The sequence below is a fragment of the Aedes albopictus genome, chromosome 3 (genome assembly GCF_035046485.1).
Source record: "Aedes albopictus strain Foshan chromosome 3, AalbF5, whole genome shotgun sequence".
Classification (NCBI taxonomy): domain Eukaryota; kingdom Metazoa; phylum Arthropoda; class Insecta; order Diptera; family Culicidae; genus Aedes; species Aedes albopictus.
Genome location: NC_085138.1, coordinates 286922214 through 286940383, shown reverse-complemented (window position 1 = coordinate 286940383; position 18170 = coordinate 286922214). Strand labels below are relative to the sequence as shown.

Here is an 18170-nt window from a genome sequence, read left to right as displayed (position 1 = left end):
CACCAGAAATTTCTCTAGAAATTCTTCCAGGAATTTCTCAGGGGATTTTTTTTCCGAAATTTCTCCCAAGGTTCCTGTAGAGATTCCCCCAGAAATTTATTCAGTAATTGTTGTAAGATTTTTTCCAGGAATTTCATCAAGGATTCATTCAGGAATTTCTCCTGGAACTCCTCCGGGAAATTCTCGAGGAATTACCCCAAAAATTTTTTCAGGAATTTCCTCCAGGAATTTCTCTAGGCATTAATCCAGCAATTCCCGAAGGAGAACCTTCAGGAATTCCTCCAGGCATTCCTCCAAGATTTCATTCAGGAATTTCTCCAGGAAATTCTCGAGGAATCACCCCAAAGATTACTTCAGGAGTTCCTCCAGGAATTTCTAAAGGAATTCATCCAGGAGTTGCTCCTAGACATCCTTCAGAAATTATGTCAGAAATTTCTCCAGGATTTTCTTCAGAAAGTTTTCTGAGGATTTTTTTTCGGAAATTCTTCCAGGAAATTCTCCAAGGATATACTCAGGAACATTCCAGGAAGTCCTTCGAAGATTCCTCCAGGGGAAGATCTCCCAAGGAGTCTTCCAGGAAGTCCTCTAAGAATACCTACAGAAATTCTTCCAGGAAATTCTCCAGGAATACCTTCAGGAATTTTTCAATGATTTCTCCAGGTATTCCTCTAGAAATTCTTCCAGGAATTCCTCCACGGATTTCTCCTCAAATGTCTTCAAAGATTCCCCCAGGAATTCTTTCAGGAATTCCTTCGAGGATTTCTGAAAGGATTTTTTCAGAAATAGAAAAAAATAAAAATAGCAATCTCCCAGCATTCCTCTGGCAATTCCTCTAGAAATTCATTCAGGAATTCTTTCAATATTTCCTCTAGAGATTCCTCAAGCAATTCCCACAGGAATACCTCTAGGAATTCCTCCAGGCTTTCCTCTAGGATTTTATCCAGGAATTTCTCCCGGAACTTCTCCGGGAATTCTTCCAGGAAATACCCCAGGTATTTCTTCAGGATTTCCTCCAGGAATTGCTTCTGGACATCCTTCAGAATATATATCAGCAATTCCTTCAGGAATTTCTCCAGGAAAACTTTCAGGAGTTTTTAGGGATTTCTCCAGACATTCCTCCAGAGATTCCTCCAGGATTTTCTTCAGGAATTCCTCCAGGGTTATCTCCAGGGATATTCCCAGAGATTCCTCTAGGGATTCATTCAGAAATTCCTCCAAGGGTTTTTCCAGGAAATCCTCCTGGGAATTCTCAAGGGATTTTTTTTCAGAAATTTCTCCAGCAATTCCTCCCAGAATTCCTGTGGAGTTTTCTTCGGGAATTCTTCCAGAGATTGTTCCAAGAATTCATCCAAAATTTTTCTCCAGGAATTCCGGCTGGGTCAAGAATTTGGCTGTCAAGAATTTGCTTTGGATGTCCACAGCTCCAAACATCTGCAAGAATTCTGCTAAACTCTCTGAAGTAATCTATCTAGTAGCATTGCGTAGCGTCTGAACAGAGATCTAACTATGATTTTTAAATAAGTTTTCCAATACCTAATTTTAAAAATGTGTGTGATTTAAAAGGTATCTTGTTCCAATCTTATGAGATGGCCACAAAACCTAGAGGAAATTCACAAAATACCTTGTCAGAAATATGCAAAAGTTCTAAAAACAAACCTTCTAAGTATCTTGCAGGAAAATTTGGCATAGATTTCTACAAATATCTAGTAAAAGGGTGCCTGTACCAATTATGGCACTACCTAAGGAAAACTATTTGTACAAAAGTAACGAGAAGACCAACGAATGTCATTAATATGTTTAAAGATAGCTTAGTTTCCATACTGACCAAGAAAAATATATAAACGGAGCCAAAAATACTTTTAATATTTATTACAGCGTGTGCCAATGATAGGAATCCTGTACCAGTTGTGATTCCATTTTTTAACTTTGGTTTCTTTTCGCACTATTTGCATGCATTCCTTATGGGATTAGCTATAATTGGTACACTATGGCGAAAAAAAGTGCAAGGAAGCCGAAATTTTAAGGAAAATGATTTATTTTTACCATAATGTGGAGTTCTTTTGTGAACGTGACATGTTGTTCACTTTTTTTTTTTCTAGTTGTATAATGGGTACTATAGTCATAATTGGAACACTTACCCTAGTATTGAAAAATGTCCTTCAAAAAACACAAATGTAATCATACAGGAACCCACACAAGAGTTCGTTGAGGTTCTCGTTAGGAATCCACTAAAAACTTATCAATAATGTTGCAAGAATTTCACTATGGGTCTGCTCAGCATCTCACCCGAAAATTTTCAGAAATATCTCCAGCAAGAAAACATTTTACGTTACACAACTGTCTCGATCAAAGCTCCAACAAGTAATGAAAACAAAATGCAAATCAATGTCATAATGACATCTTCTTCTTGTTCTTGGCGTAACGTCCTCACTGGGACAAAGCCTGCTTCTCAGTGTTCTATGAGCACTTCCACAGTTATTAACTGAGAGCTTCCTCTGCAAATGACCATTTTGCATGTGTATATCGTGTGGCAGGCACGAAGATACTCTATGCCCAAGGAAGTCAAGGATATTTCCTTTACGAAAAGATCCTGGACCGACCGGAAATCGAACCCGTCACCCTCAGCATGGTGCGTTTACCGCCTCGGCTATATGGGCCCATAATGACATCTGTGTGGGAAAAATGTATTTAAAAGACAAATGTATAGGGGAGACTGAGGTGACTTGATCCCTGGGGAGACTTGTTCCCCCCATATTTTCTCGGAATCAGAAACAGTTTTCTTCCAGCATATTTTTTTTTCAAAACTACATCTGGATAAACGACAATGTTTTGGCTACAAGCGGTTTCGATTGTGCATTGCATTATTTTTTAATGATGATTTGTTTTCAGTCCTTCAAAAATATCTTAAGCGATTCAGAAAACACTCAATAACTTTCTAAAAATTGAACGAAATCGTGTAAAAATTTCACAGCACATAATATAAATAAAATACTATCAAACGTATTTATCCAAATAAGGCTGTTATATAAATATTTTAATTAATGCAGCTTAGTATATACAACAGTGACACGAGGAGACTTGATCCCTCGATTCAATTCCCTCTATTTATTCGGAATTCTAGTATATTGAATGATAAAACCGGTCAGATATTTATTATTTTATTACACATTATAAAAAGGGGGATCAAGTCTCTCCTTTTTCAAAAAAAAAAATAATGGCATATCTTTAACAATTAAAGGAAATGAATAGGAATTTTCTGGAGTTATTTTCCCTTTAACCGTTATGTGTCCGACAAAATTTTTGCTTTTTTCTACACCGTGCTTTTTAAATGGGCGCTGGGTACCCGGGTACCCTGTCGGCCACAAAAGGGTTAAATTAACCATGTTCTCAAAAGGGGATCAGTTGTGACCCATTTTTGAAAAATACATCATAAAACATGACTCAATAAAACACAGTTTTGAAAACTTTAACAATTATTATAAGCCTTTCTGATGTGTATAAACTTGCAATAGATGTTTACCTGCCATTCTGTATGAAAAACGGATTTAGTTTTGTGTGTTTTCTAAGTTACACGCAAATTTTCTTAAGGGATCAAGTCTACGCAGTCTACCCTATGCACCTAAGTGTCGCATTGAAAAAATACGGCAGCTTGTTAAACAAATTCTAAATAGCATGCTTTGGCAATAATGACCAGTGCACCTCCCAGACAACCAATTTGCACGTATAATGAATTATTATTGGCTCTTTATTATGGGGTTTTTCAGCCCGAGGCTGGTTCATCCCCGCCGTATAATGAAGTTTATGTTCATGTTATACGTACTTTTATACGGTAAAGTTACATCGCATAAGATGCAGTAAAAGTGCCTTATGCGTACAAAAGTGGAGGCGCTATACGTGCATTGACGGGGAAATAATGACGCTATATGACTTGAACCGATATCTTATGCGATATACGGTACGTACTATTGCAACGTAATATAGCACCTTATGCGACTTAAAATATTCAAAATAAAAAAATCTTATCACCTAAGTATCGAACTAATATCCTTTGGATTATCGAGCCGCACTTCACACTTTGCACCAAACACACTTATGAAACACACTGATTAAATGTCATGACATTCTAACTCACCTTAGTGCTTGTTGGAATGCACTAGGTTTTCGTACGCTGTACGTGTTCGGCAGGCTCTTTGGAAATCAAAATGATGTAGCATGATTTCCCGCACAGTTACCACTTCTCCTCTCTTGCTAGCACCACCCATTGTTAATTATAAGGTTAACAAAACAAAAATTATGACTTTGTAACTTGTTTTGTAACCATAATGATGACTTTTCACTTTCTTTTCGCAAAAATGCGAGGTAAACTGACATAATTAGAAAAGCACCAAGCGAAGTCGTATAATCATCGCAGTACGCAATTATGCGAATTCAATTGACGCTTTGCGAGTTCACTCGAACGCTTTTGCGAATAAGCAAAGTTCGTCGCAACAAAACATCGGATTGTCGTCTACTACGATGTAGTCATGCATTATAAAAGTTAATTTGCACTCGTATATGATTTTACCAGATACATCGCAGTAAGTTCAAAAAATAACATCATATGCGATGAAAATTGTCCCTCAGCCGTACATATATGTGATTGTGACTTAAAATAGTACTTTATACGATGTACAGCGTGCATCCTTATATGATTCCTGGTTGTCTGGGCTGCGTAAACATTTATGTTCAAAATGTGCACCGCGAGCCCCCCTTTTAAAGCCTTGCAACATGTTCACTTTATAAAATAAACATTCCTCATGCTTTGGGATACCAAAAAACACGTGGTTCAGTCCTGTAGAGTAGTACCGATACAGAAAGCCGCAGGATGAGCTGTTGCTACAGTGATAGCATAATCAATTTCAGCGAAGCATACATCCAAGCATATTTCAGTTTCAAATTTACTCCGTAAAACGTGCTTGTTGAATAAGAATGCATAAGTTAGAAGAAATAACAACAAAATACATACCATCTTTCCTGCTCCCAAGTCCATGGCCAATCCAAAATCCTTCCTCTTCGTAGTCTACATCGTCCACCTCATTCAAATCCGACTGTACAGCTTGCAGACAGATAAGGGCACAAGCCGTGCCCATCAGCAGCATAAAGTTGTCACGCATTTTCACGTACACACTTTTCACAGTTACAATCAAAATTCACTATCTTCTTAAACATCCCTTCGTACGTTTCTTATGAATCTTCGGAATTTTCCACACTGAATTGCATTACATAAGCCACATGGTACTCTGCCAAAAATACAATCATCTGCTTGGGAACCGGTTCGCCAGCAATCACAAAATGCACGGGGTGTAGGATTAGCCCGCAACTCCCATCACCAAAACACCACTTTCCTGATCGGGTCCCGATGATATTTATCACATCCACTGCGTTTACGACCCCAACGCCGACTGTTTGGCGGTTTCCGAACGATCGCGAAGTTATGCGTCTCTGCAGATTTTGCCGCGACTTGCGTTGCTCTGCGTCACCACACCACTCCACACCAGGGAAGCAGGTTTGTTTTCGTTTGCCCGCTGAAGTCTCTCCTTGTATGTAATACTACTGCATTAAAACGACGACGACACACTGACTGCGCGGGGCAGCCGGTTTAGGTCAAGCACCAATCTTCACAGCATCCCCCACTTCTCGATGGACCTTAGCCGGCACACGGAGATTTGCATTAAGTTGCTACTTAGTTGCCCTAATCGTACGATTTTGAACTTGTCCGACGCACGCTTCGCCAATAACTGGCGGATATAAAATATTCAAATAAGTGTGAAGGATCTGAAGCTTTGCGTTCGCGCACTGCCGGATAACATATCGGTCCTCATCAGCGATCGACGTAAATCAAAGCGGTCCCCACCAAACCCTACCTGAAACCCAATGTCTCATAGTTGTATAATGTGTAACCAATCACACCGCGCCCGCAAAGTGCGTCGTCATCGCCATCAGCATCGGTATACATTGGTCGGAAACTATATGGCCAAAAATTAGGAGCATAAAATTGTGATTTTAGCTCCTTGATACGTAATTATGATCACAATTTATATGATTTTTCATAAGTTAAACTAACTATTTTTTCAATATTTCAGACATAACGTTTATGGGGGCAACTGCAGCAAAACAAAGATAGATAAAATCGAATTATTTGTTCTTCAGATGCAAGGAGCCTTATCAATCTTCAATATGGACACCTTTTTGAAACTGTCTCTCAACAGATTCCCGAGAGAAAATTCAGACATAACACTTCAGAATTGCTGTAGAATTCTGGGAATTTGTTTCTACTGTATTCTATTTGTATGTTTTTTTATACTTTAACCACTTCACAAATTTACAGTTCTTTTGTCCACTAGAGCACTGCGTGAGCGATTACAATTGGCGGCTGCTCTTACACTTTGTACAGCACGCCTTAATGCATTCTATTCTAATTCTTCTATATCGAACTGGTTGCCGTTGCGTTGCTGTCACTTTTCTACCCTGTCCATTATTGGTAGAATGATGAGCACGAGTATGTTGATGTGTGGCTCTTGTTCCTTCTCCAGTCCAATTGGGGGTCCATTATGAGTTGTCGTTAGCCGATATCCAAGTTTCCGGATCCGTTAGAGCATTTGCTCAGATGAGGGTCAGGTGTCAGCTGCTCTCGGGGATAAGAGCAACTAACGGAAAATTGCAAGTGCCTGGGCTGGGATCGAACCCATGACCATAACCATGCTTATGAAGTGAACGTGTAGCCACTACGCTACTGGCCTCGGCATCTTTGTATGTTATCCTTGGAAAAAATCCTTTTGTGTTTTTGTAAAATTTTGTAAATCAAAATGAAAAAAAAAATCAGGCCTAATTCATAATTAAATGCATTATCGAAAAAAATAATTAAAATAGTATTGGAAAACATCCGGAGAAACCCCTGGCGATGTTTCAGCAGTATATATTATAGTGAGTGCTTGAATTGAGCATGAGCATGAGCATGAGCATAGATGACCGCACAATTCGTAGTTGCTACTCCGTGATTGACCAGAGCAATCGAAATTGCACAAGGAACCAATGAATAGGGCTTGGGACTAGCTTACTATTCTCAATGTACACAGGTCGAGAGCTCTCAACTTTAATAAGGTCAATAACGGCGCCGGCCACGTCCTTACGGTCATCGAGGATGGAAGGGAATGTTAGTAAGACAAACGTTGTTAAAAAGACCGCGAATCGCTGCATCTCCACGTTTGTCTCAGGAAGGAATTTTTTGTTAGTAGGGTAAGGTACATTGTCAGTCCGGGAGTCACCTATGGTTGGTGATATGATTTGACAATGGATCAATATACACAAACCGCCGTTAACAACCGACCACTTTTCGACGCAAGAACTAGCCAAAAAGAAAATTCTATCGCGCGTCTCCACTCCACTAGGGAGCAGAAACCTTTAGTCTATTCCACACAGAAATACACTGAACGCGACTCACTTGTCGGCGCCCGGATTTTTTCTCGACCGGCGAACCCGAACTAACATTTTTCACTCTTTTGTGTAAATGCAAAAAATGAAAGAAAATATTTATTATCAACTAAAAGTGTATTGGAAACTAGCGCCGAAGGGAAGCGAAAAATTCGGAACCGACTCAACCACGGCGCGCGCACACTCGTCCCGTCGTCGGAGCCCCGCAGAGAGAAGAGAAAAAAAAAACAAATCGCAAAAATCTAGCAAAGCGAGCGCGCGAAGCTTTGCTGCTGCCGAACTACCGCACACTGACACTACTGACTGCTTGGCTTCCCGTTGTCGGTGCCCCGCAGAGAAGAAAAACAAATCGCAAAAATCTAGCAAAGCGAGAGCGCGAAACTTTGCTGCTGCCGAACTACCGCACACTGACACTACTGACTGCTTGGCTTCCCGTTGTCGGTGCCCCGCAGAGAAGAAAAACAAATCGCAAAAATCTAGCAAAGCGAGCGCGCGAAACTTTGCTGCTGCCGAACTACCGCACACTACTGACTGCTTGGCTTCCCGTCGTCGGTGCCCCGCAGAGAAGAAAAACAAATCGCAAAAATCTAGCAAAGCGAGCGCGCGAAGCTTTGCTGCTGCCGAACTACCGCACACTGACACTACTGACTGCTTGGCTTCCCGTCGTCGGTGCCCCGCAGAGAAGAAAAACAAATCGCAAAAATCTAGCAAAGCGAGCGCGCGAAACTTTGCTGCTGCCGAACTACCGCACACTACTGACTGCTTGGCTTCCCGTCGTCGGTGCCCCGCAGAGAAGAAAAACAAATCGCAAAAATCTAGCAAAGCGAGCGCGCGAAGCTTTGCTGCTGCCGAACTACCGCACACTGACACTACTGACTGCTTGGCTTCCCGTCGTCGGTGCCCCGCAGAGAAGAAAAACAAATCGTAAAAATCTAGCAAAGCGAGAGCGCGAAACTTTGCTGCTGCCGAACTACCGCACACTGACACTACTGACTGCTTGGCGTCCCGTCGTCGGTGCCCCGCAGAGAAGAAAAACAAATCGCAAAAATCTAGCAAAGCGAGCGCGCGAAGCTTTGCTGCTGCCGAACTACCGCACACTGACACTACTGACTGCTTGGCGTCCCGTCGTCGGTGCCCCGCAGAGAAGAAAAACAAATCGCAAAAATCTAGCAAAGCGAGCGCGCGAAACTTTGCTGCTGCCGAACTACCGCACACTCTATATTATAGTGAGTGCTTGAATTATCCATTTATAAGTTTCTGAAGGTGTCCCTATCACCTGGTGGTTGGAATTGGGTGAGATATTGAGGTATTATGTATGTAATACATTTATTTGTTCAACATCATTAAGACAAGACATAATCAACAATAGCACAGTGGTTCCGCCATAGGTCACATAGGTCATTAATCCAAAAATTTGACCTCAACGAAACTGTGATATCATTGCGGAAACATCAAATTTAATGCTTTAATAACCAGGGACAATCATTACTTTTATCAAATGTATGCCAAAACTTTTCCGCAGAGCTCATGAAAGTAGATGTTCTTGGGTAGATATATTATTTGAATTTTTCTAATTTCAGTCCTATGCATTTATCACTCTATTAAAAAGTCTCATCCATTCGACATGTATTTGGATGATTGTATTCGATTCTTACATAGTTGAAATCCATGTTTATCACAAATTTAGATGCCATTCTTTATCATTTTATTTAAATAAGTGTGACTGAAATAGATGCATTTTCCACAAAGTATAAAAAACTGAAAATTTTCAACAAGCCGAAAAAAATGTTTCCCCTTCCGACCCCTTCGGACGTTCTTCTATAGAACTTCCCTATAATCTTAAACAATGATTTACTGTCGAATTTAGCTGCGACCGTTTGCGACCAGATTGTCACTTGGGTGTCATACTTTCAATTTACTCAAAAATCAACAAATACCTCCCGCATTGCATTGTACGGAACACTTTTTTCCAACTTTCACCCTCTTTATCCATTACATTATGTGTGTTTTATTATTCTTGAGCAGTTTTAACTACCGTGGACCGCTTAAACTAATATAAGTACATCCAAATCAGTTGGTAACCAAAACTGCAAAATAATGAAGGCCAAAAACTCGATTGAGCCCATTTTTATTAATTAATACAAAAACGCATTTGGAATGCAAATATGCATCAAATTTAGCGGTTTCATCATTAAACTCTATAAAATAATATTTATGGCCGCCCTCATATGGGGCTGGAACCACTGTGAATAGTACGCCTCAATACTCGGTTTGTGGCTGCCGATCTCCATCCTCGGTCGCGCCCAGTGCTCGTCCAGTCACGCTCCACCTGGTCCGCCCATCGTGCTCTCTGCGCTCCACGCCTTCTTGTGCCAACCGGATCAGTTGCAAACACCAGCTTTGCAGGGCTGTTGTCCAGCATTCTTGCAACATGTCCTGCCCACCGTATCCTTCCGGCTTTAGCCACCTTCTGGATGCTGGGTTCGCCGTAAAGTGCAGCGAGCTCGTGGTTCATCCTTCTCCGCCACACACCGTGCTCCTGCATACCGCCGAAGATCGTCCTTAGCACGCGTCGCTCAAAAACTCCGAGTGCTTGCAGGTCCTCCTCGAGCATGGTCCATGTCTCGTGCCCGTAGAGGACCACAGGTCTTATTAGCGTTTTGTACATGGTGCATTTGGTGCGTGGATGAATCTTTTTCGACCGCAGTTTCTTCTGGAGCCCGTAGTAGGCCCGACTTCCGCTGATGATGCGCCTCCGAATTTCACGCCGTCAGTAAGGATCTGAGGTAGATGAATTCCTCCACCACCTCGAAAGTATCCCCGTCTATCGTAACATTACTACCCGGACGGATCCGGTCGTGTTCGGTTCTGCAGCATGTACTTTGTTTTTGAGGCATTCACCACCAGTCCAACTTTTGCTGCTTCACGTTTCAGGCGAATGTACAGCTCTGCCACCGTTCCAAATGTTCTAGCGATAATGTCCATGTCGTCCGCAAAACACACAAATTGACCGGATTTTGTGAAAATCGTTCCCCGGCTGTTGAGCCCGGCTCGTCGCATCACACCTTCCAGAGCGATGTTGAAGAGTAGGCATGAGAGTTCGTCACCTTGTCGCAGCCCCGGCGAGATTCGAATGAACTGGATGGTTCACCCGAAACCCTTACGCAGTTTTGCACACCGTCCATCGTTGCTTTAATCAGTCTAGTCAGCTTCCCAGGAAAGCCGTTTTCGTCCATGATTCTCCATAGCTCTGCGCGGTCGATACTGTCGTATGCCGCTTTGAAGTCGATGAACAGGTGATGCGTTAGGACCTGGTATTCACGGCATTTCTGGAAGATTTGCCGTACGGTGAAGATCTGGTCCGTTGTCGACCGGCGGTGGATGAAGCCAGCCTGATAACTTCCCACGAGCTCATTCGTTTTAGGTGACAGACGACGGAAGATGATCTGGGATAGCACTTTGTAGGCAGCATTCAAAATAGTGATCGCCCTGAAGTTCTCACATTCCAAATGGTCGCCTTTCTTGTGAATGGGGCAGATTACCCCTTCCTTCCACTCCTCCGGTAGCTGTTCGGTTTCCCAGATCCTGACTATCAGCCGATGCAGACAGGTGACCAACTTTTCTAGGCCCATCTTGATGAGTTCAGCTGCGATACCATCCTTACCAGCTGCTCTGTTGGTTTTGAGCTGGTGAATGGCATCCTTAACTTCCCTCAGCGTGGGAGTTTGTTTATTTCCGTCCTCCGCTGCACTGGCGTCGTCGTTTCTTCTGTTGCCGTGGTCTCCCGTGCCTACGTTCTCCATGTCGTTCAGGTGCTGATCGAAGTGCTGCTTCCACCTTTCGATCACCTCACGTCCGTCCGTCAAGAGGCCTCCGTCTTTATCTCTGCATATTTCGGCTCGCGGCACGAAGCCGTTGGGGGATGCGTTGAGCTTCTGATAGAACTTCCGTGTTTCTTGGGAACGGCACAGTAGTTCATGTCTTCACACTCCGCTTCTTTCAGGCGGCTCTTTTTCTCCCGAAAGAGGCGGGTCTACTGTTTCCGCTTCTTTTTGTAACGATCCACGTTCTGTCGAGTCCCTTGCTGCAGCATTACCGCCCTCGCTGCGTTCTTCTCCACCAAAACCGTTCGGCACTCTTCGTCGAACCATTCGTTCCGTCGAATCCGTTACACGTACCCGATGGTGCTCTCTGCTGCGTCGTTGATGGCTGCTTTCACTGTACTCCAGCAGTCCTCTAGAGGGGCCTCATCGAGCTCGCCCTCGTCTGGCAACGCGGCTTCGAGATTCTGCGCGTATGCTGAGGCGACATCCGGTTGCTTCAGTCACTCTAGGTTGTACCGTGGCGGTCGCCGGTACCGTACATTGTTGATGACGGAGAGTTTTGGGCGCAGTTTGACCATCACCAGATAGTGGTCGGAGTCGATGTTGGCGCCACTATAGGTCCTGACGTATTGAGGTATTACAAAAATCATAAAACTAGAAAACTATACTAGAAACCTATCAAATTTAAAATTGCATTATTCTTAAAGGATCACGACAGTTTGTGAAACCATCATAAAACCATCACGAACCCCAATTGATTCAGTCTGAAAATAGTCGATTCGATTTGATGAATAATGACAAAATCCGCATGAATTTATATAATTTTGAAATATTTTATCGCGGAAGCACGTTTAAACTATAACTTGGATCTGATTCAGTTTTCAATACAAGGCGTAAACATTATTTTGGTCACAATTTTCGCCACAACCACCGTGCACAGTTGATGCCTCGTGCCGATGACATTGAGCGGATAATTAAGCTTAATTTATTATTTAAATCAATACGAAAAATATTGTAATTCCGGTGACGAATTCCAACCGATCGTCTCGGATTGAAAATATGTGTCCCTCCCCCTCTCTCCATTTCTGGTGTCTCGTAATGTCGTTAAACGAAAGTCTCAGGCGGGTTTGACATTTAGCGAGAGATGAATCTTGCTTGCGCGTTGCGTTGCGGGGGAATGATGCGATAAGTTTGCACAACATGCCCCCATACAACACCTCCTCCGCCGGTATGTCACCTTCGACAGGCAGGCGGTGCCAAACAGGTACCTACCTAATGTCTAGTGAGTGGCGTTTGGAAGGCAGTAAAAAAAAATGCTGCGCGTGAGAACGGTATGTCGATACCGTTGAAGCGTGGGGTTTGGCTTCCTAGTTTAGTGACAGGTGTGGTTGATAGATGGGTAAGCTGCAGATTAGTTGATGTTAATTTATGAGTTTGGGTATTTGAGTACAACAAATATTACTTAACCCGTAGGCTACGAGGCTCACTAAAAATCGCTGGAAAAGGAGCTAAAATCAATATTTTTAATGAAATTTTGAGCTTCACTTCATGTTTAGTTGTAGTTCCAATTACGATAGGAATCTAAAAAATTGGAGACAAGTGGACAGTTTTATTCCGGTAGACGTCTGGGTCAGTAGGCGTAAAATTGCATATTCCTTTTTTTCCAAGGCCCCATTAGTTGAAAATTAAATAATTTCATCTGACATATGATTGGTTCCATGTATTATTGTATATTACGTCAAGCCAGGGGATAAGAAATGTAGAACTAGCATAGAACTTTTAAAGGCCTGCAAAACATTTTAATGTTGACGTCCAATATCTGTGCGCTTGTAAAATGCTTTAAGGCACGCTAGTTGTAGATTTTTTGTCCTAAGCTAGGTCCTTCCCGAGCAGAAGAAAATAACAAGTGAATAACATATCATGGTATTTATCTTAAATACTACCATAACTTGATATGCCCTTCATTAGGTGGTAATATGAGGCAAAATAACAGAAACTAATATCAAAATTTTGTATAAATAACACCTAGAAAATAACAAGTCTTGTTATTTCAATAATGAATGCAGACCTAACGTTTCTAGTGCTGTATTTGTTATCCCAAAGTTATTGAATAGCAAACTAATAACATTTCTTGTTATTAAATGTTCCATTTGTTCAATGATTTCATAATGTAATAGCAAATTTTGTTCTTCGGTTATATTCACTGCTAAACCAACAAATACTACATCAATACCAAACCTTGCTCAAATACCTCCAACTGTTATTGTGATGTTCTCATAACATTTCATAGAATAAAGCAGCAATAACAATTATAGGTATTAGAACACATGTTGCTCTTTGCATGGTATTTGTAAGGCATACCCTTCTGCTCGGGTTACCATATACAATTAAACTTTAAGTAACATTGTGAGTAACATATCATATTTGCATGAAAAATCATAATTTAAATGAAATTCAAACGATTTTGAAATAAGTTGCCAACAGTCAGTTGGAAACAGTCAAGGATAGACTCGGGAAAAATTGTTTGACCAATATTTATATGATGATCAAAAACTTTGTCTACTTCGGCTTCAGGATGTTCTGGGGATATTGCAAATCTCAATGTACGGCGTATTAGCTGAGATGTTCAAAGCTGTCCTCAAAGTGTCTGCACAACTGCTGCATGAAATATTCTACATACAACATATGGAAAACCGCAATATTTCCGGCCGACTGGATGCAAGGCGTTTTAGTAAAGGTGCCCAAAAAGGGTGACCTAACTGTATGCTATAATTGGCGGGGTATCATGTTACTATGTGCCGTTTTCAAAGTCCTCTGCAAAGTGATCCTTACCCGGATACAGGCAACTCTCCAACGGCAACAAGCAACATTTCGTGCCAGATGATCCTGTGTGGATCAAATTGTCACGCTCCGTTTCATCCTGGAGCAAATCAATGAATTCCAAGAGTCTCTCTACATGGTGTTCATTGCTTACGAAAAAGCTTTCAACCGTCTCAATCACGAAAATATGTGAAGCCCTCAGGCACAAGGGTGTTCCTGACAAAACCATCGGCCTCATTGAAGCACAGTACAGGGCATTTTCGAGCAGAATACTGCGTGTTTTGTCTGATTCCATCCAGGTCGTTGCTGAAGTGAGGCACCGCTATTGTTCCTCATCGTAATCGACGAGATCCCGGTACTGTGAGCCGGTAGGTGCGATTGATCGTGAACCAAATCATGGGTTGCTGTGGTAGCCCATTACCATGGAGCACCTAAATGACTTTGAATTGGCTGTTGACGTTGCTCTTCTAGCTTAACGGCGCTTTGATATGCAGAGCAACCTCAATGATCTTGCCAATCGCGTCTCGGTGGCAGTACTTACGTTCAACGTCAACAAGACCAAATCGTGCCGCACATGAGCGATTCCAAGCAACAGCATCAAAATTAAGGAAAATTTTTAATTCATGATTTTCTATTGAACTGAAACTTTGCACAGTTTTTCAGTTCCATCTAAATCGCCATTTTTCGATATCAAATTTTTATTTAGAGCCACGACTAACTTTTCAAAAGGGTGTATGTGAAAATGGTTCAAAAATATTCAAAAATATGCACAGCAAAAACGGATTGTTCGATTGTTATGAATTTTTCAGCAAAGTTAGATAGCTAAATGGTGATTTCTAAGAAAATATACACTGTGAAAAAAAATCTATTTTATCATTGAAAAACATCATTTTTGTCACAAAAACTCAAATATCTCAAAACCCTATCTTTTTACCAACTTGAATTTTTTAGGGAAAACAGTCCATTGTATTAGCAATCTACCATAAAAATTTGGTGATGGTAAACTAATAAACAAAAAAGTTATAACATTTCAAAAATTTCACAATTTTTACATTTAGTAAAAAAAATTTTTCTGTGTAAATTATTTCGGCCGGGAATCGCGATTTGATGCTGATTTTATTGTTCAGCAAAGTTAGATTACTAAATGGCGATTCCTAAGAAAATATACACTGTGAAAAAAATCTTTTTTAACATTAAAAAATATCATTTTTGTCACAAAAACTCAAATATCTCAAAACCCTATCTTTTTACCAACGTAATTTTTTAGAGAAAACGGTCCATTGTATTAGCAATCTACCATGAAAATAAACAAAAAAATTATGACAATTCAAACATTTCACAATTTTCACATTTAGTAATAATTTTTTTTGGTGTAAATTATTTCGGCCGGAAATTGAAGTTTGATGCTGATTTTATTGTTAATGGCCTTGCGTGAGTAAAACAAGTTGTTTTTATTATATATTATATATACATATAATATACTATGTACCGTAATGTTCCGATTTTATCACGCCCTTCGCGCATTAGTCGTTTATTCATTAATTTGCTGTTACATTTGAGGACAAGTGTTTTCCCTCTTCTTCAAGATGAATGTTGAAAGCGTGTTTTGTATACAATGTGTAACATCCGCAGTTTTTTCAAATCAGCTCGTGCATTTACACGAGCATGTATTTTGCAATAATTTTTATATGGCAACCTCACTGGTTTAAAAACCACCTTCAAATACCTAAAAAATATTGATATTTTGCAAAAATGTGAGCGTACGATCAATGCAAAAATGTGCAAATGTTACACATTCTATGTGCTGCATGGATGTTTACAACAAATGAGTACTTTTATTTTAAAGAGAACACGATGAACCCTTCCAGCTTTACGGTAGCTGGGCAAGCAGTTTTAGAACGTTGAAAGCTTCCTATATCTTGGTAGTCAAATGGCGGCCGATGGCGGCACCAAGATCGACGTAGGTGCACGCGGGGGTGCTTTTGCGAGTTTCGGAATTGTATGTCGCCAGTGAAACTTGGTGTGTATCAATGAAGCTTGTGGGCTTCGTGACCGTGTGGTGTCAATTAACATCTAAATTACCGACTCATGCAAAATATTTCGTTTTATAAATCAAATTTGATAAATTTATAGTTATTTATATAACGAGTTGCAAAAAGTTGATTGTTTCAGCACGAGTCGTACATTTATCCAACGAGGCTTGCCGAGTTGGATAAATACGAAGAGTGCTGAAAAAATCGAGTTTTGCAACGAGTTCCATACAAAATTTTATGCAATGATTTTTTCATAATGCAACCCATTTGAGTTGCATAATGTTCATAATGCAACTCAAATGAGTTGCATTATGAACATTATACAACTATTTTTCATTATGCAACTCATTTCAGTTGCATAATGAACCAGTTCAGAAAAATTGGCCATTACAATACCAAAATGAGTTATATAAAATAGAAATTACGATACTGAATTGCATAAAACATTTTATGTTAGTAAGTAAACTCGCATGCAACTTTTGGAAGGTGACTTGTATGGGGAAGATCGTATCTAACATAAATCGCTTAAAATTATCAAATTCGTTTTGATAAACACAATATTTTATATTAACCCTAAAAGGGATACCTTCATGGCCTCAGTTTCGCCACCTCGCTGAGTGGGTTCCATCAAAGACGAGCTCTGAAAGCGCCTGGGGTCCAAATGGACCCCAGGTATCCCTTTTAGGGTTAATTAACCAATTTACCTTTTGATTACTTAAAAAAATATTTTCATGTTAAATGGCTTGCAGTCAAAAAAGCCCAAAATCACATATAGGGTATTGGTTCCCTTATTAAGCATGTGGATCCCATTTTCATCCTACAAAACACAATGAATTGAAGCGTTGTTTTTTTTTTGTTTCATATTTTTGTAGAGGCACATATAGGGAGATAACGTGAACATTGTTTGATTACATTTTTTTTGTCTTCAGAATTCAAAGGAGAACAAATTTCAGATGGAAGTCTTAGAATATTTGATAAGAAATTGAACAAAAATCTCTTGGAGGATTATCATGAGAAACATCTCAGAGAGATCCAGAATGAACCTCCACAGGACTTCCAGAATGATAAATTCCATAAGGTACAGGATTCCCGCAGCCCTGGAAGAGTTTTCCAAAAAAAAAAAATCTCGGAAAAATACCCTTGGTAAAAATTTTGAAGGGATTACAGCCACTTTTGTGTAATCTGAAAACCTGGACGTATTTTAGAAAAAAAAACTATTAGAGGAACCCATGAAGTAACTTTTGTAGCAATCCTAGAGGGAATTCTTGGAGGAATCCCGAAAGAAATTTATGTAGGAATCCCAGATGAACTTCCTAGAAGAAAGATTTCCAAGAAGAATCCTATAAAGATTACCTGAATAAATCCTATAAAAAAATCCAGGAGAAAGAATTCTTTAAGAATCCCCAGAGAAATTCCTTGAGGAATCACAGACGGAACTTCTAAAGAATTCATGTAAGAAACTCCCAGAGGAATCCTGGAAGTATCCTATGCCTCCTGGAGGAATCCTAGAAAGATCTACTGGATGCTCTTAGGAATTTCTGGACTCTTAATAAGAACTCCTCTCAGTAGGATCCCCTGGACTAATCTTAGAATAAATTCCTGGAGAGATCCCATAAGGAACTCTAGAGGAACTCCTGGAAGAATTTAAGCATTAACTCTCTGATGAATTTTAGATGGAACTTTTTGAGGGGTAGAGCTTCTTCTGGACAAAGACATTTTTTTGAACAATAAACGGTGAAATCCAGGTGAATTTTTCGCTAGAACTCCTGAAAGAAGTAACGCAAAAAAAAAAATCTTTATGGATCTCCATTTAATTTCCATCAAATTACACGAAATACTTCGTCCCAGTATTTCCCAGTTTCCGTCGGAATCCCAGAAGAGTTCCTCCCGTTATAGTCCGAACCTTAATCTTCCCAGGATATATAAATAGCATCACCCCACGCTGAATTTACACATGTGGGGGCCCGGGGCCAAAGTGTTGTGGGGGCCCTCTTTTTAGAGGATATTTTTTTTTTCATTGTAG

At 40.5% G+C, this 18170-nt stretch overlaps 1 protein-coding gene across 6 annotated transcripts in view; it reads right to left on the bottom strand.

The window, feature by feature from the left end:
* LOC115253781 (uncharacterized) overlaps window positions 1-18170 on the bottom strand; it is a 34684-nt gene that overhangs the window by 4031 nt on the left and 12483 nt on the right. For 5 of the 6 annotated variants that reach the window (XM_029859889.2, XM_062861206.1, XM_062861207.1 and 2 more), the window contains exon 2: window positions 5006-5279. In XM_029859889.2, coding sequence (XP_029715749.1) covers window positions 5006-5153 — 148 coding nt within the window. In that variant the 5' untranslated portion in view covers window positions 5154-5279. Of the gene's footprint in view, window positions 1-5005; window positions 5621-18170 lie in introns of all 6 variants that reach the window. The other variant, XM_029859885.2, reaches the window with a different exon arrangement.